This window comes from Vanessa cardui, chromosome 2 (genome assembly GCF_905220365.1).
Source record: "Vanessa cardui chromosome 2, ilVanCard2.1, whole genome shotgun sequence".
Classification (NCBI taxonomy): Eukaryota; Metazoa; Arthropoda; class Insecta; order Lepidoptera; family Nymphalidae; genus Vanessa; species Vanessa cardui.
This window is the reverse complement of record NC_061124.1, coordinates 9,366,353-9,387,048: the sequence shown is the minus strand read 5'-3', so window position 1 is coordinate 9,387,048 and position 20,696 is coordinate 9,366,353. Positions and strand designations below refer to the sequence as shown.

The 20,696-nt window shown below is 39.4% G+C and overlaps 2 protein-coding genes across 2 annotated transcripts; one reads left to right on the top strand and one right to left on the bottom strand.

Annotated features, from left to right (window-relative positions):
* Positions 1–78: 78 nt before the first annotated feature.
* Positions 79–9,336, bottom strand: LOC124537978 (mediator of RNA polymerase II transcription subunit 14). Its single transcript, XM_047114981.1, has 24 exons — positions 8,848–9,336; positions 8,499–8,726; positions 7,889–8,093; positions 7,670–7,802; positions 7,349–7,583; positions 6,993–7,206; positions 6,634–6,851; positions 6,393–6,552; positions 6,141–6,281; positions 5,865–5,985; positions 5,625–5,767; positions 5,070–5,310; positions 4,787–4,924; positions 4,332–4,536; positions 3,519–3,678; positions 2,927–3,067; positions 2,543–2,636; positions 2,357–2,451; positions 1,809–2,070; positions 1,457–1,689; positions 1,195–1,356; positions 816–1,073; positions 573–706; positions 79–504 (listed from the first exon to the last, which is right to left on the bottom strand). The coding sequence occupies exons 1-24, from the start codon at positions 8,982–8,984 to the stop codon at positions 384–386; spliced, it is 4,179 nt and encodes a 1,392-aa protein (XP_046970937.1). The 5' UTR covers positions 8,985–9,336; the 3' UTR covers positions 79–383.
* A 364-nt stretch (positions 9,337–9,700) lies between these two features.
* Positions 9,701–19,551, top strand: LOC124537244 (glutamate--cysteine ligase). Its single transcript, XM_047114020.1, has 11 exons — positions 9,701–10,212; positions 10,569–10,680; positions 12,414–12,597; positions 12,672–12,844; positions 12,926–13,125; positions 13,760–13,956; positions 14,625–14,796; positions 15,556–15,753; positions 17,503–17,697; positions 18,198–18,379; positions 18,584–19,551. Exons 1-11 carry the CDS (start codon positions 9,961–9,963, stop codon positions 18,753–18,755), a joined length of 2,037 nt encoding a protein of 678 aa, XP_046969976.1. The 5' UTR covers positions 9,701–9,960; the 3' UTR covers positions 18,756–19,551.
* The last annotated feature ends 1,145 nt before the right edge of the window (positions 19,552–20,696 follow it).

Below are 20,696 nucleotides of genomic sequence, written 5' to 3'. Positions count from 1 at the left end.
TAAGGTTGAGTTATCCATCCTCAGTTATCGATAACAATGAAACAGTGACAGGATGATTGTAAGAAATAAAATCCCATATAAATGATCATAATCAAATTATATTTTTTATTTGTACAAATTTACATTTGATAACTTACGATATGAACAATAGGCTTAATTTAAACTACGTACTTAACTAATGCAGTCAGATTTATGGTTTCAACGGTTATTATTTCGCGACGAGAGTTGCATATAAAAGCTGTTCCCGTAATATTCTTTTCCAATAACAAAATAAGAAAATATAAAACGGGAACATGTCCCGCAGTCGCTTCACCCGAAGAGCACTGGGCGCGCGCGTGTCGGCCGAGGGGTTAGAGGCTGAGCGCGGCGCGCGACAGCTCGCGCTACGTGGGCGGCGGCGCGGCCGCTTGCGGCGCCTCCTGCGGCAGCGTGAAGTTGATGAGAAGATCCCGCACCGCCGGCCACAATATGCACTCGCCGTGGCCCTGGTTGAATTCCGCGAACCTGACCAATATGATTAAATTGAGAGGTGGAATCATACAATTAGTTGCATTTCTATAGATAATACTTACCGCTTTAATTGCAAATTGACTGCATTGAGGTGCGGTTGCTGTGCGTCTCGTCGTTCGGCGATTTGCATCGCGTTCGACTGAACGTCGTACACCAACGGTAAGACAAGTTGTGTTTCGCCGCGCGTTAAACATATCTGGACGTGGAGAACAAATGGTAAAGTGATTATAACATAAAAAGTGTCCACTACACTATAGTCATTTTAAATTAAGTTTAAATATATCTTATTTAAACAATAGACTTACAAAGAAGAGTATCTTGTGCTTAGCGAGCAGCACCGCGGGTTGTCCAGCCGGCACGATGAGTGGGCCGGCGGGCGGGATACGAAGCACCCAGTGCAACGTCCATAGTGCGGGCGCGATAGGGGCCAGATCCGCCCGCATAAGCGCCACTAGCGATGGCAGCGCCGCAGCCGGCGCGCCCCACGCTCGCGCCCAGCCCTGCAGCGCTGTAGCGCGGTAGGGCGCTATCGCCACGCGTTGTTCGAAGAATTTCTCCATCACCTTTTACGACAGAAAAATAAATAATGCAATCAATTACTTCTGTTATAGCCATATTGTTATATTTACATTTTCATATATGTAATTGTAAATGCAAATGATTTAAAGGTATACATTATTGTACCTGCAAATCATCGGCAGACCAGTTGTCCTTGACGTCGGCGAGTGGCGTGAGCTGCAGGTGCAGGGACTGCATGTGTTGCGGGTGCAGCGCCACGCGCGCTGCCAGCCCAGCCGTGTCGCAGCGGAAAGTCAGCGACGTCGCATCCGTCGAAACCATCGTCAGCTACGCAAACATAGAAACGCCGTATAAAATGTGTTGTGTCATATATTCAGCTAACACGATGAAATAATAAATGATGTAACGGTCTTGGATATGTACGTACATAGTCCTCCTGGTGGACGAATCGCTGCAACGCGCGTTTCATGTAGACGCAGGCGAGGAAACGCTGTAACGGCGCGAGGGGAGGCCCCGGGGGGGCGCCAGGCGGGGGCTCCGCGGGCGAACACAGCGCCTCCAGTTTGCTGACCGCCAGCGGCGTGCCGGGCGTGCCACCCCAGGAGCGACCTGACAACCCGCCCATGCCGCGGCTGCTCGTCGACGAAGTCGCCTGCGGACCTGAAACAGCAACGTGTAAATAATTATTTATCATTTTTGAAAGCTGTTATGGTACTTGTAAATGATATATACTAGAACTAGTAAGTATATAGTATTTTAGAGAAAAACTAGTGACCCACCCTTGTGTTCCATATGATGCCGAGGCGATGGATGATGTCCCGGCGATGGGCGCGGTAGCGAAGGCGAAGCGGGCCAGGTTGTGAAAGGCGACGTGGGCGGCGGGTGCGGCGACGCGACGGGCGCCAGCGGGGAGGGCGCGAGGGGCGAGGCGGGCGAGGCCGACACGCCGGCGCCGCCGCCGCCCGCCCCTCCCGCCGCGCCGCCACCCCCGCCGCTCGCCGCGCCCGGCGGAGACGTCAAGTTGAAAGAACCACCTCCCATCTATTCACAAATAATTTAATATTGAAATATAGTGGTAATAATATGTCGAAACTCGTAGCATTGATGATTACCCCTTTATTCTCTCTTTGTACTTACATACGTAAGTGGCGAGCGCGACAACCCTAATCAAATACATTATTTAAAGGACAAGTAATTCAGAGCTAGTATACCAGGTCAATGGATAAAAAATATGTATCTGGTGTTTCAATTGAATCATTTGTATCCTTGAATGTAATTGCCGTCAGCCAATAAATGTGCTTTATTAGTACAGTAATATTATCCAAACCTGATGTGCCGGCGAGGCTGGGTGCGGTGTGACGGGTGCCGAGTGTGGGGTGTGAGGCTGCGGCGGAGTCAGAGGAGCATTGAACCGGAGGCCGCCTGTTAAAATGAAAATCAGTACACAAATTACAGCACCATCTCATCATCAACAGTATTTCCATAAAACTAATTTCCTGAATAAAATAATTACCCGGCGGCATCGGTGACATGGGTGACGGCGGATTGTCATCTTCTGCCAATAGTCTCGCGCTGATGTTGTCGTCAACGTATCGTGACAGGAAAGTCTTCGTAATAAAAAAGTATCATTATTATATACGCATTTATAAAAATACATTTAACAATCCGATGAATTTTGGCATGACTACACGCACCTTCTTCCCCTACCCTTTTGTAATCTTGAACTTTCTTCAAGAAGGTTTAACTTGTTATCCGACGAATTACATACATCTATTATGCCGCGAACATTGCGTGTACTATTATGGGCATATCGGATTACAGGGGCTCTAGATTGCAGTGCAGTCGAATTACGGCAGGCAACCGTATTACAATAGGTAAGTAATTTGTTATAAAGTACCTTAAGTCCATGCGCTGGGGCAAACTCGTCAACGACTGGACTCCTATCGAACTTAGAATACGAGCCATCGCGTATCGTGACCATGTTGCCGCCGCGGATACCGACTTCGATGGAGTAAGCGCCGGCATATATTATGCGAATCTGAAACGATGAATATTTTTATAATATTTGAATAGTAAATAATCAGCCAAATTTATGTTATATTTTTATTAAAAAACACTTTGTATTTCATACAACCAAAGTCGAAAAAACATCTAAAATTCCTTTTTATCTCTAATATATCGAGGCATGAACATCATTATACATACAGGGTTATTGGTAATTCGACGTACATCCGCTAAGAGGTAATAGGGGTGACTATTTGCAATAATTTTAATCCCCATATCTCTCTCAAAAATGGTTCACTTTTGGATCATGCATATGGGGATTAAAATTATTGCAAATAGTCACCCCTATCACCTCTTAGCGGATGAACGTGGAATTACCAATAACCTGGTATATTACTATTTGCAATCATACTGCAGATTCAATAAATTAATGAATATGAAATCATCGATTTAACTTTAAATGTGAAAGCAACGAGTGTCCAAACCTTTCGCCAGGAGTGTGCCAGCAACGTGAAGGTGGGCGTGGGCATGAGCGTGCGCACGTGGTGCAGTCCCAGCTGCGGCAGCGCCGGCAGGCGGCCCAGCGCCAGCAGCGGCGCGTACGTCTCGCGCAGCACCACGCCCAGCGACATCAGGTCCTTGTGCCTGCCGCCCGTTGGCTTCGTTACTTATGTACCAGTTATGCTCACATTGTGTCTCCAATAGTTTTTTATTATACTCTTCATTAGTATTCACTTGACAATACATTTGTATGTGTTACCGTTAGATGACAAACATCGTTATATTACAATCTATCTCGTGAGATTGTAAACTGTCAACATATACATTGATATTAAATATATTTTATAAATTATCTATTTTTATTCTATCTAAGAAGACGGTCATCGATATATTCTGTTCTGTGGATCAATTTTATTTTGGTCCTTGTACGATTAACAAGTTTCGACTGAATTCAGACGATGTGCGATGTGTCGAAAAGTCGAGATGGCCCAGTGGTTAGAACGCGTGCATCTTAACCGATGATTGCGGGTTCAAACCCAGGCAAGAACAGCTGATTCATGTGCTTAATTTGTCTTTATAATTCATCTCGTGCTCAGCGGTGAAGGAAAACATCGTGATGAAACCTGCATGTGACAAATTTCATAGAAATTCTGCCACGTGTGTATTCTACCAACCCGCATTGGAAGAGTGTGGTGGAATACGTTCCGAAACCTTCTCCTCAAAGGGAGAGGAGGCCTTTAGCCCAGCAGTGGGAATTTACAGGCTGCTGTTGTTGTTGTTGTGCGATGTGCTAGTACCAGTTGAGGTAGTGGTCGAGGTGGTGGTGCAGCAGGTGGTGCGCGTTGGCGGCGGGCTGGTGCGCGGGCGTGGCCACGGTGTAGCGCTGCGCCGCCGCGCTCCACTGCAGCACGGCCGTGGCGCGCTGCGCGGGCCCGAAGCCCAGCACCAGCGAGCGGTACGTGTACGAGCGGATGCACACGCCCTGCCACAGCGACTCGCGCTCTGCACGACAACGGATTATTACAATACTATTTTTTAATGATCTACTAGCCATATGATTAAAACGATTATAATATGATGTGGTATTTGTTAAGCAATTAAAGTAAAATTGGTAGTGATATAAATAATTAATGTCACAAGATATTTATGTGCATACTTTAAGTCTAAATTTAAGGTACATAAATGTATATTCTACATAGTAATGTATTAATAATCGAATATAAAATGGACAATACGAATAATTTCAACTAACCTTGGCTCGGTCTCAGCATAAAGTCGTATAAAAGTGTGTGCAGATGTACGATGGCGGCCCAATCGGCAAGGAACGCGTCCGCCGTCCTGCCGGCGTCGGTCCCGAGCTCGTACTGAAGATACACGCAGCGCCGTTCTCCTACAAAAAAAAATCATAAAAAAATGGTTTACTTCGTCTTTCTCGAACTGAACAAAATTTACTTTACAATAAATATCTGTTCATCAAATTAATTAATATTACATACAATACAAAATATTGTGTTTCGCGCGACATCCTTTTGTACCTTGCTCTTTAGGGTTCGGCGTGGGTACGGGCGAGCCGTGGAACACGATCTCGGCGGTCCACACGCGAGCCTGGTTCTTGGTGGTGAGGCGCACGGTGGCGGCCAGCAGGCGCGCGCGCAGCGCCGCCGCCGCGCCCTCGCCGGCGCCCTCGGGCCGCGGCAGCGCCACGATGCGCATGCCCAGCGCCGAGCCCGACCACTCCGCCTGCACGCCGCCGTGCGTCACGCCGCGCGCCGCCAGCTGCGGACGGGTTAGGCAACGTATTTTTTTTTTTTTTTTTAAATGTATAGACTAGCGCTTGACTGTATCACACCTGATGGAAAGTGGGATACAGTCTAAGATGGAGCGCGCTTGCCTAGAAGATGCCTATTCACTCGGGACTTGAAGGTACCCATATTGTAGGTGGTGGGGAAAACGGAGGTCGGCAGGGTATTCCAGACCTTGGCCGTGCGTATCAGAAACGAGGAAGCAAAACGTTTCGTACGTGTCTTAAATAACGTTTGACGCACACCCACCTTACTAATGAGCTACAAATTAGTTCGCTGGTCGCTCACCTCCTGTGCGAGATTCACGAACGGCACCCGCTCGTCGGCGGCGGCCACGACGTGCGCCAACTCGGGCAGGAAGTACGCGGGCTGCCGGACCCGCACGTTGCGGTTGTTGGCCGCTGCTAGTTTGCGTTTTCCCGGCTGCATACCTAATACGCGTAAATACGATTATAATAGCTTCGATAGCATGTGTGACAAATTGATAGCAATGAATTAAATAAAAACACAACAGTACTTTAAACTCACCCAGTGTGTCTAGAGGAGTGAAGGGGCCGTGTGTGAGTGTGAAAGTGTCGAGCTCAACAAGCGAATGCAGCTTCAGAAAGGCACGCGAAGTCGCCGGTGTCGCCGAGTTGGCGGAAGAGACCTGAATTTATTTTTTATTAACAGTTGTACAGAAATCAACTGAAATTGACTGATCTTTGTTTTAACATTAAACAGAGTAGTGAGTTTTTTTTCAATGCACTATAATATTCTGTACATTCGGTTTAGCTATGAGTTATCGGAGTAGTGAAATCGCACCTCGTCCTCGCACTCGTCGGGCGTGCAGCGCCGCGCGCCGGCCAGGTGGAAGGCCAGCGCCACACTGCACGCGCTGCCGCTGTTGCTGCTGGAGCTGGTGGTCGCCGTGCCACCCGCCGCCACTTCTTTCATTTCTACCACCTGCCAATACCGCATATATAAATACAAAGTGACGAAAATAATATTTTCGTTTTATAAGCAGATGGTGTTGTAAACAATATTTTTATGACGATTAAAATTTCGAAAACTTACTAATATGTGATCGGTATGTCTATGTAGCGTAACGTACAGACGATCAGGCGACAGTTTGTTTAGCGGATGATCAGGACCGTGGAGAAACGGTAAGTGTTCACACACGCTCGCCGGTAGGTGCTGGAGCGTCTTCTCACACCGACGCGCCACTAACCAAAACCTACAACATTTTAGAGTGTCATTTCGTCACATTCCAAATACTCGAAAGAGAAGTCAAATGTAAGTCCATAGATGACCGTACCTGAGATGTGTCAATAGATTTCGCACGAGCGTGCGGTCGGCGATGGTCAGCGCGTTGGCCAGCTCGGGCATGCGCGGCGTGGCGGGGTAGGCGGGCACGCGCGCGCGCAGCCGCCCGCCGTGCGCGCCCACCGACACCAGCAGCTGCTCCGCGCGCAGGCACGGCCACACCACGGAGCACGCCAGCACGCACGGCCAACCGCCCACGCTGCACTCCACCTGCGACACACGCGAGACAATATTTAAGTCGTTCGTATACACACAGATAAACTACTCGATACCAGATAATTATCACTGAGATTGAATACTAGAGCATCAGAGTCTGTTCTCCCGCTAAAAATTAAACTGAATTCAACTCACTCCTAGGTCATTGAGCAGCACTTTGAGGTCATTGAGCCGCTGCCGGGAGCGCACGTGCACGGTGTGCGCCAGGAGGCGCTCCATGGACGGTGCGTGCGGCGTGAGGGCGCTGGCCACGCGCTCGCCGCCCGCCAGCGCCGGCACGTGCCACACGCACAGCGAGTCGGCCTCGGCGCCCACTATCAGCCGGTAGCCCAGTTCGCAGCCCAGTTCCCTGCGCACACAGCGACAATCCATTTGATCTATTAACTTTTCTATAGTTGATTGTTTGATAGTGAATTGTTTTTGAAGGTTTACATACTTTCTAATAAAATGATCAACAAAGCTTGTTTCAATAAAATATAACAATTACTTGCCTCCAATATGAAACCTGTAATTTCTGTCCAGGTATGTATCTATCCACTTGCAGATGTCGGGCTAAACGATCACGACAAAGTCTGAGAGTCTGTGTGTACAGTAATTCCAAAGAGAGAGAACGACAGAAGTAGCGAAGAGCTGTTAGTGCTCCGCCGAGACCAGCAGCTGCTAATCTTGCTTGAGCGACTCCCCGAAGCCAATTAAGTTGAGAACTATGCACTAAGGATTTACCCTCTGCAAACATTTCAAAAACATTTGCGTGAATAAGGAATGTATTTTGTTTTTATTTCATTCATTCTAAAAAAAAAATATAACTTTACCTCCAGTTTCATTATCTTGTATTAGTATAGCTATATCTAATAATCTCCAAGGTAAGTTAGGTGTATCACCCATAACTGTTAAAGATACACTAAATTCTTGACCAACAGAGAAGGTAGCTCTCCCATTCTCCACCTGTTATAAATTTCAAAAACAAAGTATACACATGAGTCTAGGAAACTAAAATGTAGTTATATATTGTAATATCTCAATTCCTTCACCTTTAAGTTTCTGATATCACTTGGTAATGATGCGGTAGTGAGACGCTGCCGAACAACATGGGCAAGTGCACGCAAAGTAGTACGACGTTCAGCAGGTGTAAGTGATGGTGGGGGCACAAGTCTCTCACGTATGACAGCCGGCAAACGGCTGTATGTGCCTAGAGTCAATACCTCCACAGCTGCTGCCATGTGGAAAGTTGGCAACCTAAAAATTGTTTTTCATTTGCTATATAACAATTGTTTAAAAAATAACAATGTAACAATCTTAATAAACTGTACAATAATAAAGTATCAAACTAATATTTGTAGGTCTATTTCATGATTTCAATCAGAATCAATCTGGCTACTGAAAGTTCAACATTCTACTTAGAAGAAGACTAAGAAGTCTTGCTCACAAACACCATGTCAATATTAATCTCAAATAATTAATCAATTTATTTTATAGATAATATTTATATAAATGTAAGAATCATATCAAATCTTTGACTAAGGGTATCAATTTATATTTTTAGTAATTACAAATTAAAAAGATTCATTGATGAATATGTTCTTACTTCAATAGCAAAAAAAGTAAAATATTCAAATTTAGAAATTAATGATTATTTCAAACCTTGCATGAACCAATGTCTCTCTAGCCACACGAGCTAAAACATCAGCCGTTTCTACAAAAAGTAGTGCTTGTTTATCCAAGAAAGCCATTATGTGCGCAGATCTGTCCACTTTTGTAGCACTGCTAGCCCATTTAACGAGTGCAAGTAATCGCACAAATAGTTGCCTGGTTCTAGCACTAAACTTATAAATCTCAATTTTGCGCTCCATATCAGTTTTACGAGGTAGTCTAAAATTAATATTAATTATTAATTTAGTTTTATGCTTCTCAGTTATATATTTTATGAACAAGTTATAAAGTTATACAAACATAAATATTACACTAAAATATATTCATTTAGTATACTTACAATTCGGCCAACACTGTGAGTTCATCGTAAGTTCTTTGAACAATAAAATCAATTAATAAACCAAGAGAAATTGATCCACCTCTAGCTCCTCCGCCCTCAGTCCCTTGGTTGCACCCCTCAATCGCTACTGGTACCATGATTGCAGATGATCAAGAACGAAATACCGTCTCAAACATAAGCCATAACTGATTAATGGACTAAATTCGCAAATTACAACAATATTTTTAGGAACTGTTCACTTCTCTCAGGTGATGAATGAAATAAACTTATTCTTAATTTATGTTTCCACTATTAAGAAACTGAAATCAATGTGTTTACTAAATGTTTATATTATGTTTTTACATATCTAGTGCTTAAAAAAGGTTTCTTTGATTATAATAGTCGACAAACGTCGCCAATAAAAAACACTGTAAACTCTAACATCTAAACCTCAAAATAGAAGATAATGTAGTATTTCTTTTTTTCTCCTAGTAAGGTGAAAGTATTGTGACATACAGCCCTGTCACTAGAAATTAGATTATAAATTCAGTGTAATGTTTTCTCAAAAAGCTTAATGATATTATAATATTATATGTTTACAATATAACATTGAATATTTAATAAATTATTTCACTTCTTTGAATTTTTATTTTTAAATTGTAACAAAAAAGTTTCTGATGTACGTATTGTTCCTTCAAGCTTGTATTACTTAACCATAAAAAAATACTTTCAGCCTTTTTGATATTTATTAATTAATTTTATTGAATATCATGATACTTCCTATTTATATGTTTATTTTTATTTATGAATTCACTATAACACATCTTTAGTTTTTCATGCTGGTAACATTAGATTTGACATAAGTAAATAATCTAAAATATAAATAAATGTAATAATGTGATTGTGACAATGAGTTGTTGTCTTTTTATCATTCGCTTATAATTAGTGTATAGAATTTATTTGATCATTACTATCTGTGTATTTTATTTTTTAACTCACTGTAGCTACACTTTGTTGACTATTGAGTAAACTTTTAGTTTGTTAACCTAAACTCAAGGAAGTAAATTTTCAATTCTATTCGTGTTAGTTTTTTTTCTTCTTTTTAATGCTTATTGCAAGTGATTACTGCAATAAATGAACTTTTGTTTTTACGTAAGAAGGTATACCTATACTTGCGGATTTAGTAAAATTGTATTCAAGTCACGTCTTACTTTACGAAAAATCCAAATCGTTAATATGGGATTACTAACTGAAGGTAGCCCACTTTCATGGGAAGAAACCAAAGCATTAGCGGAGCACGTACGGCATCATGGCATCGAGCAATTTATTAACCTATATAGAAAGCTGCGGGAACGCACTGGTGATGTTCTCAAGTGGGGAGATGAGGTTAGAGAAATTTCAGTATTATCTAAAATACTTTTTTAAAATTGACATTATGATTTTCAGTGTATTTAATTTTATTTAACATGAATATTAACAGTGTTACATAGATTTATAACTTAATTATGTAGACCTCCATTTTTAGCTATATTATTAATTTTTACTTTCTTTCATTTAGAAAAAAAATTGTGTCTTTCTGAAGATGGTTTTTTGTTAATTATTTTTCAATAGTCTACAGATTGCATTGTTTTATTATTCATCCCGTGGCAGACCATTTCTGGACACTTAAACACTTTTTAAACCCATCTTTATCCATGGGCTATATCCACAATAATATTGTAAATTTATTTTCTTTTATTTAGGTGGAGTATATAATAGTAAAATTCGATGATAAAAATCAACGAGCCACAGTTAGCTTAAGAGCGGATGAACTTCTTCCTAAACTACAAGAAAAAGAACTGGAGGATCCACAAAGTATATATAACAACTATTTAAAAATATTTTTCGGCCTATTTTAAATACAAGTTACTTTGGCCTATATAAATAAGAATTATCAGCAACTATTCTAATATATTACAACTTAAGTATTTCACATCATTATTTATGTAATACATTTAACTTAGAACAACTTATGTAAGGTGTGCAAATAGATATAAAAACTTAAAAAACCTGATATTATGATAAAAAAAGTCACAGAAGAAACTGGTTATCTCAACTAACTATCCTCATCCAACCAAATCATTCATAACGACCAACTGATTTGGAAACGGTGATAATAAAGTAAAATATTATTTATTTAAAGATAATATTAATTATTGTCTCTGTCTATCTCTGTAAATCTTTGGTTTTTGCGAGCCATCTAGGTAAAGTCTCATTATGAATTACCATTGAACTCGATGCACACTTAAGTCCAGTTTCAAAGCTCGGTAGATACTTCACCTTCATTTTATATTCAATAATTGCTAGTTATATTTTTTCCTTGTTGCTGCCATCTTTAATTATAGTTTATTCAGATCATTTGCAATACCAATAATACTGTAGGCATTAATCTCGATAAATTTAATCAAAAGTCCCTAAATATGATGATGATAATCGAATGTCTTGTAACAGGTACTTGGCTATGAGACATTAGAACGAATTTAAAAAAATGCAAAATTAAATATACATATAATTACGTTGCTATCATTATTAAGTGATATTATCTGATGTGGATATTATATAAATAGAACATCTAAAAATATGATACACTGCTTCAGATAATCAATATTTTATTATCCTTACAAATGTTAACATTGTAAATTATGCAGCAGAAATGAATGAATATAAATAAAAATAAATAGTTCCACTTCATTATCACTAACGTCTATCTATGTAAACATAAAGTGCAAGTCATAGAATCAATTTATTTCTGAATGACTAATAATTGTACAATGACAACACAGTTTTTATAGTTCATTTGATATACAATAATCGGCTTAAAAAATATATCTGTCTCATCATTCTGAAATATAATATATTTATCGATAGTATACAAAGGCGTATAATCATAAAATATGAATCACCGTGTGGTATTGCTCAATATTACGTAACAAACGAGCCTTTGAGTTTACATTTGAATAAGGAAATCTTACGTTACATGTTGATCAAACACTTTATCATTCAGTTTGCTCTTTGTAACCATGACATTGTGATTTATAGAATAATAAATTGTTCATCGAAATGATTTGATGAAATATCGGCAGATGTTCACCTTTAATATTCAAACATCATATACATATACGTTATAAGAAAGAAACGAATTAATATCATGTTATGTATTTGAAACCACATTGAGTTTCTTTATCTAATCTACTATAATTGATAAAACATAACATAAAGCATATTATTGCAATACCGATGGAGTTTTTGATTTGACTTTCTGGGTATCAAAACATTATTTGAAGTGTAATTATAAATTTATAATTATGGAATTTTTATCTCAAAAAGCTTTATTAAGAATAGTAGTTATTAATAATAGTTATTTGTATGATAAGTCTCGACTTTAAGTAAATACATAATTTTCTCTTCTTTGATATTGAATGGTTTTCGTAATATTTAGGTTTAATACTTTTTCCGGAGATAAATATTTTTGTTTAATAATAATAAATCTCATTATTCTATATTTATGGAAATTTACAATACTATTACTGAATTTCCATCTTTCATAGACGTGAAGTCACTGTGGCGCCCAGAATATGGTGCATATATGGTCGAAGGCACCCCAGGCAAGCCATATGGCGGTCTTTTGGCTCATTTTAATATAGTAGAAGCTAATATGAGATACCGTAGATTGGAAGCAAGCAACCTATTAAAAGATGGTGAGGTTATAATGAGTATCACAAATTTTCCAAGGTACGTCATAAAATACTATAATATTTAACGTACGACGTAATTCAATAAGACTAATGTATCGTTTTTATTGATAGGCTTGGCTGTCCAAACTTTACCAGTCCGCCGTATGCCCCAAAACCGGACAGGGGCGTGACAATGTCACATTTTTTCCCAGACGAAGGTATATTCCCCGGTCACCCTCGCTTTAAAACACTGACATCGAACATTCGTAAGAGAAGACAAGAGAAAGTTGCCATTAATATTCCCAGTAAGTTGGACAAAGCAATAAATGATGAGGTATCGGTGTATGTATAAAAAAATTATCTAAATATATTTGTTTGCATTTTAGTTTATCGTGATGTAAATACAAAAATCCCAGTAGACGATTCTCACAAACTCGAGCCCGGCGCGGCTCAGCCCGACTCCATATATATGGACGCAATGGGCTTCGGTATGGGCTGCTGCTGCCTCCAACTTACATTCCAGGCTTGTTGCATTACTGAGGCTCGCACGCTCTACGATCAACTCGCGCCACTGTGTCCAATCATGGTATAATATTTTTTACATAATTTATTTAAGCACATATATGCTTTCTTTTTTTTATAAAATGTGATGTATATATTGTTGAAAAAAAGTTAAAGTTGGCAATGCTTCCTGCATTGCCAACTTTCCAAACTCGACTCCAGTCTCCAGCAGTAAGAGAGTGTGATTGCAAACCCATTTGCCAGGAAGTGCATTTGCGTTTGTACATTCGCTAGTGTAATTGGCCTCGTGTAGTTTACAACAACAACAACAGCCTGTAAATTCCCACTGCTGGGCTAAAGGCCTCCTCTCCCTTAGAGGAGAAGGTTTGGAACATATTCCACCACGCTGTTCCAATGCGGCTTGGTGGAATACACATGTGGCAGAATTTCTATGAAATTTGTGACATGCAGGTTTCCTCACGATGTTTTCCTTCACCGCTGAGCACGAGATGAATTATAAAGACAAATTAAGCACATGAATCAGCGGTGTTTGCCTGGGTTTGAACCCGCAATCATCGGTTAAAATGCACGCGTTCTAACCACTGGGCCATCTCGACTCTCGTGTAGTTTGCTGACCTCGGTTGCCACTGGTCATCGTGGCTGAAACTAGTGAGGGGAATACCAGTCAGTAGTTGGTAGCATGAGGGCGTTTGTTGCAGCTCGCGCTGTCGGCGGCGTCGCCCATCTACCGCGGCTTGCTGTCCGACGTGGACTGCCGCTGGAACGTGATCTCGGCGTCGGTGGACTGCCGCACGCGCGAGGAGCGCGGCCTCGAGCCGCTCAAGAACAGTAAATTCCGCATACAGAAGTCGAGATACGACTCCATTGATTCCTACTTGTCTCCGGATCATGAGAAGTGAGCTTTTTTATGAATACTATTTTAATTTTTTAGTTTCAGGATCAGGAATCACAAGGATTCATTTTAAGAAATTATTAAGCAGAGTTGTTTACCCTTAAAATATTATAATCAATAATGTTTTCGCTACGATTTTTCATGTGGGCTCTCTGCGGATTTCACTGGAACCGAAAATTTTAACATTGTTATAACTTTCGAAGTCTAAGCTGACTTCGAAAGTTACGTCCAATCGTTCTAAATTTTATATGGTCATCATTATCAAAATTATTGCTGTACAAAGGTATAGTAGGACACAAATTAGATGTAGCATCGGAAAATGCAATGGAATGAAATTAAAACCGATTACTGCCGATTTACACAACCAATAGAAATAGCTCCCTATCGCGCCATTTGACGCTATTCGTCGCTATAGAATCACGCGTCAGAGAAAACAATTGCATGTAAATCGACGCGTCAAATTGACGAATATATTAGGTCATATGATATTACACGTTATTACGTTTGTGCAAAGATCATACTCGCATGAGAAATAAATACTGATAATTTGGGAGAGCGTACTCAAATCGGATGTGATCGGTTTTACGAATTTTTCCGATGCGACATCTACGTTGTGTCGTACTATATAGACTTGCAAAGAATATGTCTTAATTAAAATGTGTATGTGGTAGGTACAACGACATCCCGATAGTGCACGACCCGGCCATCTACCGGCACCTGCGCGAGGGCGGCATAGACCACCCGCTGGCGTTACACGTCGCGCACCTCTTCATCCGCGACACCGTCTCGCTGTTTACGGAGAAAGTACACCAGGACGACGAGAACGACACCGATCACTTCGAGGTACTATTCACTGTGCAGTAGAAGTTGCGTTTCATTACTAAATAGGCTATTTGACAATGCGAAAAATAAATTGTGAATTTTTGTAATCAGTGTATATTATGAGTTTAAAAATGGTTATTTACTAACGAAAGTTGAAAATAATACTTAATTTATCGAAAAATGCATTTTTTCAATCGTTTGTCACGTGACACAAAATGCTCCTGATTGGCCGGGCTTATGATGAAGTCACTTTCTTGTTAACTTTGGTTTTCTACTATATGTACCACAGATTAAAATACAGGAACTTGACGTCACCGACACCATCGCAGCGCCATATTGTCCAAGTAGCGTTTTTGCGCGCTATTTAAATATGGAATTTTTAATGTGATATTTTTCGGCAAATATGTTCTAGAAATAAAAAACACAACTTTTACTGGGTTTCTTAACTTCTAGTAAATAATATAAAATGGATTTTAAAAACCAGTCAAATAGCCTATTGCTTTTAACTGACTGTGCTAACGCTTGATCAAAATCTGAGTGGAAAGTACATTCTCTGTCTAAGATCGTGCTTTGAAAATTCCCATTTAATTTTGCTTAGAAGATTCCTGAACTTTAATCCTCAGGGAACATAAACTCCGCCAGGACATTGCCCACACTAGCTGTGCAGTTCAATAATGAACAAGTAAAAGCTAATAGGTTTAGTTTCGATGACGAAGGTAGTTGCATGAAGGAGAATCAGTAGTATTCAATGAGAGTATAATAGTAACTTTATGGGTGCAGAACATCCAGTCTACAAACTGGCAGACGATGCGCTTCAAGCCGCCGCCGCCCAACTCGCCCATCGGCTGGCGCGTGGAGTTCCGCCCGTGCGAGGCGCAACTGACGGACTTCGAGAACGCGGCTTACGTCTGCTTCGTCGTGCTACTCACCCGAGTCATCCTATCGTACAACCTTAATTTCGTCATGCCGATCAGCAAGGTAATTAAACCTCACTTTTAATTTATTACTCCACTAGCGATCCGCCCCGGGTTTGCACCTGTGTAAATCTGATACTAAGTTACTACAGATTTTTTTAATAACGAGATCACATTAGAAACTTTTTAAATTATCTGTGTTTCTTTACTATATTGTCCATGTATTATATACAAAAACCTTGCTCTCGAATCACTCTATCTATTCAAAAAACCGTATCAAAATCAATTGCGTAATTTTAAAGATAATACAAAAGGATAAATATAGGGACAAACAGCGGTAAGCGCCTTGTTTTATACTTGGTAATGATGATATTTATAATATACTATTACGAGTTGTATTTATCAATCAAAATGTTAAAAAGATGTTTAAAGTAGTTTTAAAAGTAACAGTTTTTTTCTAAATCCTACATCTAGCGGTATAATAACCAAAAATACCCCGAAAAAGAAATTCAAATGTAGAGTCGAGGTGAATTCTCGCGGTGTTCCACAGGGCAGTATCCTTGATCCGTTATTGTTTCAAATAGATGTCAATGATTTTTATACTTTGTCAATAGTTTGTTGATAAAATAAATGTAATTAATTTCGCTGACAAACTATATAAACGGTGGTTATATATAAACTATCGACCGGTCTCAGTTAGAAGAATTGGGTTTGGGAATTGGACTACGTTAAATAATAAGTTTAAAAATAAATTATAAGCATTTCTTAATCTTAACAAATTAGTCTAATACATATATGTTAAAGCCATCTATTATTAAATTATTATTGTAATTTATTTTAACTTTTTCGTATTCGGAAGTGAATATGACATGATATTTTAGTATCAATGTTTTTTCTATGAATTATTGCAATTTTATTTAAATCGGATTCAAATTATTTTTCTCATTTAATTAAACTTCAGTGTAATTGATTCCTATGCATAATCAACCGATCTCATTACCCGCGGCTTTGCTCGCGTAAATGTTGAACTGAATATATTCAGATTAACTTAATATATAACGTTAATTTAAGAGCTCTTTATCACCAAATTGGTGTTTTTCAATCCTTAGGGTAAAATATCCAGATACGCTTAATCATAAATATGTATAATCTACACATTTTTATCAATATCCCAAAAATAATATTTCATGTTGTCAGCTTAAGAAATGACGGCTTTTCAACACCTATGTCACCCCCTTTCAAGAAGTAGAATTTCCAAAATTCCTCCTATACTCGTTCACTCAATAAAACGGTCCCACATACCAAATTTCATGGCCCTAAACTTTAATAGTTTACGCTGGCGGTGATGAATTAGTTAGTCAGGTTCTTACATGTTATTTTATTTAACCGCTTAAAGAGGATCATCATGACCGATCATGACATAGACACGTATAGTACGACACAACTTAGATGTCGCATCGGCTAAATTCGTAAAACCGACCACATCCGAATTAAGTACGCTATCCCACATTATCAATACTTATTTATTTCTCATGCGAATATGATCTTTACACAAAAGTAATATCATATGACCTAATATATTCGTCAATTTGACGCGTCGATTTACATGCACTTGCTTTTTCTGACGCGGGAATCTATAGCGACGAATAGCGTCGAATGGCGCGATAGGGAGCTATTTCTATTGGTTGTGTAAATCGGCAGTAATCGGTTTTATTTTCATTCCATTGCATTTTCCGATGCTACATCTAATTTGTGTCGCACTATAGTATCCGATGCCATAGTCAACGGTTGAAAAGAAGTCCGTATCCGCCAGGTGGACGAGAACATGCAGCGCGCGCAGCGGCGCGGCGCGTGCACGGAGCAGCGCTTCTGGTGGCGCCGCGACGTGGGCGCGCCGCGCACCGTGGCGCCCGACGTGCCCGACGCGCCCGACGCGCCCGCCGCGCCGCACACGCCCGACTGCGACCACTACGTGGAGATGACGATCGACGAGATCGTTAACGGAAAGGTTCGTATATCACGCACGTCGTCTGATTATTATACAGATAATGCCCAAATATTTGACGTTAATGTTTCGAACCTGCAGCCTGTGTCGAAGGTAAAGCAACATTGACATTTAAAATACTTGGTGTGCTTGGCAAGGCGAGACGGTACTCCACGTCAAAATTCGATGTTCTATCTGCACCACCTAGATGTCGGAAATATCATAAGGTGTGATTTTTAACGTATTGTCTGACTCGCACCACTGCTCTGTGTAATCAGCTTTCGCCAGCGATTTTTCCGAATCGATACGATTTGGGAGAGTTGAAGAAAAGATCTGGCTGTTTCATACCCTTTCTTTTGACGAATACTTTCCTTGAACATACATTGACATCAGCTTTGCTTCAGTTTATTTACCCGCAGCTGCCGTTTTTATTGTATTTAAAATTTTAACGCATTGTAAAGAACATTTACTTTAGTTTTTAGTGTTCGTTCATTCGTTCGTTTAATTCCTTATTTTTTTATAAGGAGGGTGTGTTCCCGGGCTTGATCCCGCTGATCGAGTCGTACCTGTCGGGCATGGACGTGGACGCGGACACGCACTGCTCGGTGCAGCAGTACCTCAAGCTGATCCAGCGCCGCGCCGCCGGGGAGATACTCACCATGGCCTCCTGGATGCGGGAGTTCGTCACCAACCACCCGGAATACAAGTACGTTAAACATCACTCGTTTAAAGCAAACTCAATTAGCGACTCTATTGTCTATTGCATAAACATCAAAATCTATAGTAATATCTATATATCTTTATTCATTTACCGGTTGTTGTTGCACTACCAAGGCAATCGTGCCACCTTGAAATCGGACAGGAGGACATCACATGAGCTTATATCAAAACATAATCTATATGTTTACAGGAAAGATTCAGTGGTGTCAGAGAAAATAAACTATGACCTGCTTAAAACCGCTCACGGCATCCAGACGGGCTCGATCTCCGCGCCGGCGCTGCTGGGCGGCAGCACCGCCTCCAAGACCAACGAAGACATTCCCAACGCATTCAGGAGGATGCTGAGCAAGGACTGCTCCTAGCCGCCTCTCTCGCCTCCCGCAGTGCCTTGAGCCCTCGACGCGCATATTTATTGCCTATGTACTTGTTATGGTAGGAACGCCTTATATAGTTTATAATCTAGTATGGGTGTCTGTTCACTGAAGATTTTACAGGATGAAAAAAACAATAGGGAAATACTTCGCTACGTATGTGACATTTGTCATAGCAATATTGAGAAATAAAATTATAGTACGGAACATTTCTATTACTAATCTTTGGTTGCTTTTATTTTACAGTAAATCATTAATAGAATGAAAATTGTTTTCGTGCTAATGAGTACACTAAACTTTTTAGCGTATTATATTCGAGCCGCCATATTTTTAGCTGCCACAACACACTCAATTATTAAGTATAATAACATACTGAAATATTAATAAAATAACTTCAAATAACGTAATTTTTTAAAATTAAAACATTTCAATGAAAGTGTTCTTGTAATGGCGGTTCTTTATATACGTATCATATCGTTTCGCGCTAGAGTAATAAATTAATTTGTATAATACATGTTGTGCATTTAAAATTTCAACATATAATGTTGGATGGAATATGGTTGTGGTCGTAAGGATTGAAGGTGAAATGTACAAAATTATTAGTAAGTTGTTTGAAATCGATTAGTATAGCGATGGTAGGTCTTTGTGCAAACTTGTTTGGGTAATTATTTCCAAGGAATTAATTATTCAAGCTCCAAATACGCAAACCTTGTATTGTAAAAGATTTCATTTATGATAGAGCCAGTGTAATTACAGATAACCAAGTGTTTGTCCAATGCTTGGCGCCAAGTTGGCGTAGGGAATTGTTAATATTGGGACAATGACTATTCAAAAAGTTAGTGACCGCTTACCATCCGGTGTTCCGTTTGATGTCTTATCTCACTATTGCAGGAATATATTAAAATGGATCGAGGGCTAAGTGATTGATTTCTTGCGTCATGAGTCATTATGTTAGAATTGTGACTTCTTACATACATATATTGTGTCTGTCGTTTTTAAAGTATTGTTACCTTACCTTGCTAAAGTAGTTTTTTATGATATTTGACCGGCGATAAAGATCAGTCGCTATATTTTTTAATTTAAAATAAAAAAAATGCTTGAACAATTAACCTGATTGTCATGCATTTGCTGTCATACTAATTGATTCATGTGGCGTTGAAATTGATCTAAAGGAATTTGACGCGTTTAGTGCGTTTAAAAATTTTTAATAAGCATAATAACAGTTCGATAGAAATATATCGGTTAATAGGTTTAAATTTATCAGTTTCAATTCGCGGAATTTACCAATAGGGAATGTGGACTTACGGCGAGAGAATAACATCACTTGGCCTCGGACTAGATTAAATTCACAAAAGGTCAGATAAAAGAATTATTTGTACGTATGATAACAATTATTGTTCCTAAAAAAAAAACATGTAAGCACTATTTTGCAATGAATTTAAGATTGCAAATTAGAATTTTCTTATCACAAAATCTAATATATATAATTTTTTAAGCAATTTTATAAACTTTTTTGTTATCTTATAAATTTTCCAGATTATCGCAGTTTAAACTTTGTAACTAAAACATTAGAAGATAAAAGTTATAAAATTACTTTACTTACGAATTACCACGAATCTTTGATTACTTTAACAGCTTCTAAATGAAATTCGGACTCAATTAAAATTTATTTCCTTTAAAGTTCGAATTAATAAAAAATATCATTACTTACATTACTTCTATTTCTTTATGTAATAATTATAATTAAGTTATTAACATATTTTATTTTGCATTTTGGCATTGGTAGTATTAAAAATTTTTTTATTTTTTTCAATTATAATGACTATGTTCTATTTCAACAAATCTTTACGCAATAATTTTCTCTCATCAAAGTTCTTAGATACTTTTTTTGTACTGCTAATCGCTTACATAATATAATCGACTATAAACAGG

What these genes read in the sequence shown, in the direction of transcription:
- LOC124537244 (XM_047114020.1), top strand. Translation starts at nt 9,961, where the DNA reads ATGAACTTTTGTTTTTACGTAAGAAGGTATACCTATACTTGCGGATTT. An exon ending in AGAACTGGAGGATCCACAAA is followed by an intron (nt 10,681 to 12,413) that starts GTATATATAACA and finishes CATCTTTCATAG; the next exon opens with ACGTGAAGTCACTGTGGCGC. An exon ending in ACCAACCACCCGGAATACAA is followed by an intron (nt 18,380 to 18,583) that starts GTACGTTAAACA and finishes ATATGTTTACAG; the next exon opens with GAAAGATTCAGTGGTGTCAG.
- LOC124537978 (XM_047114981.1), bottom strand. Translation starts at nt 8,984, where the DNA reads ATGGTACCAGTAGCGATTGAGGGGTGCAACCAAGGGACTGAGGGCGGA. An exon ending in TGGCACACTCCTGGCGAAAG is followed by an intron (nt 3,068 to 3,518) that starts GTTTGGACACTC and finishes TCATCGTTTCAG; the next exon opens with ATTCGCATAATATATGCCGG. An exon ending in GTCAATTTGCAATTAAAGCG is followed by an intron (nt 505 to 572) that starts GTAAGTATTATC and finishes CATATTGGTCAG; the next exon opens with GTTCGCGGAATTCAACCAGG.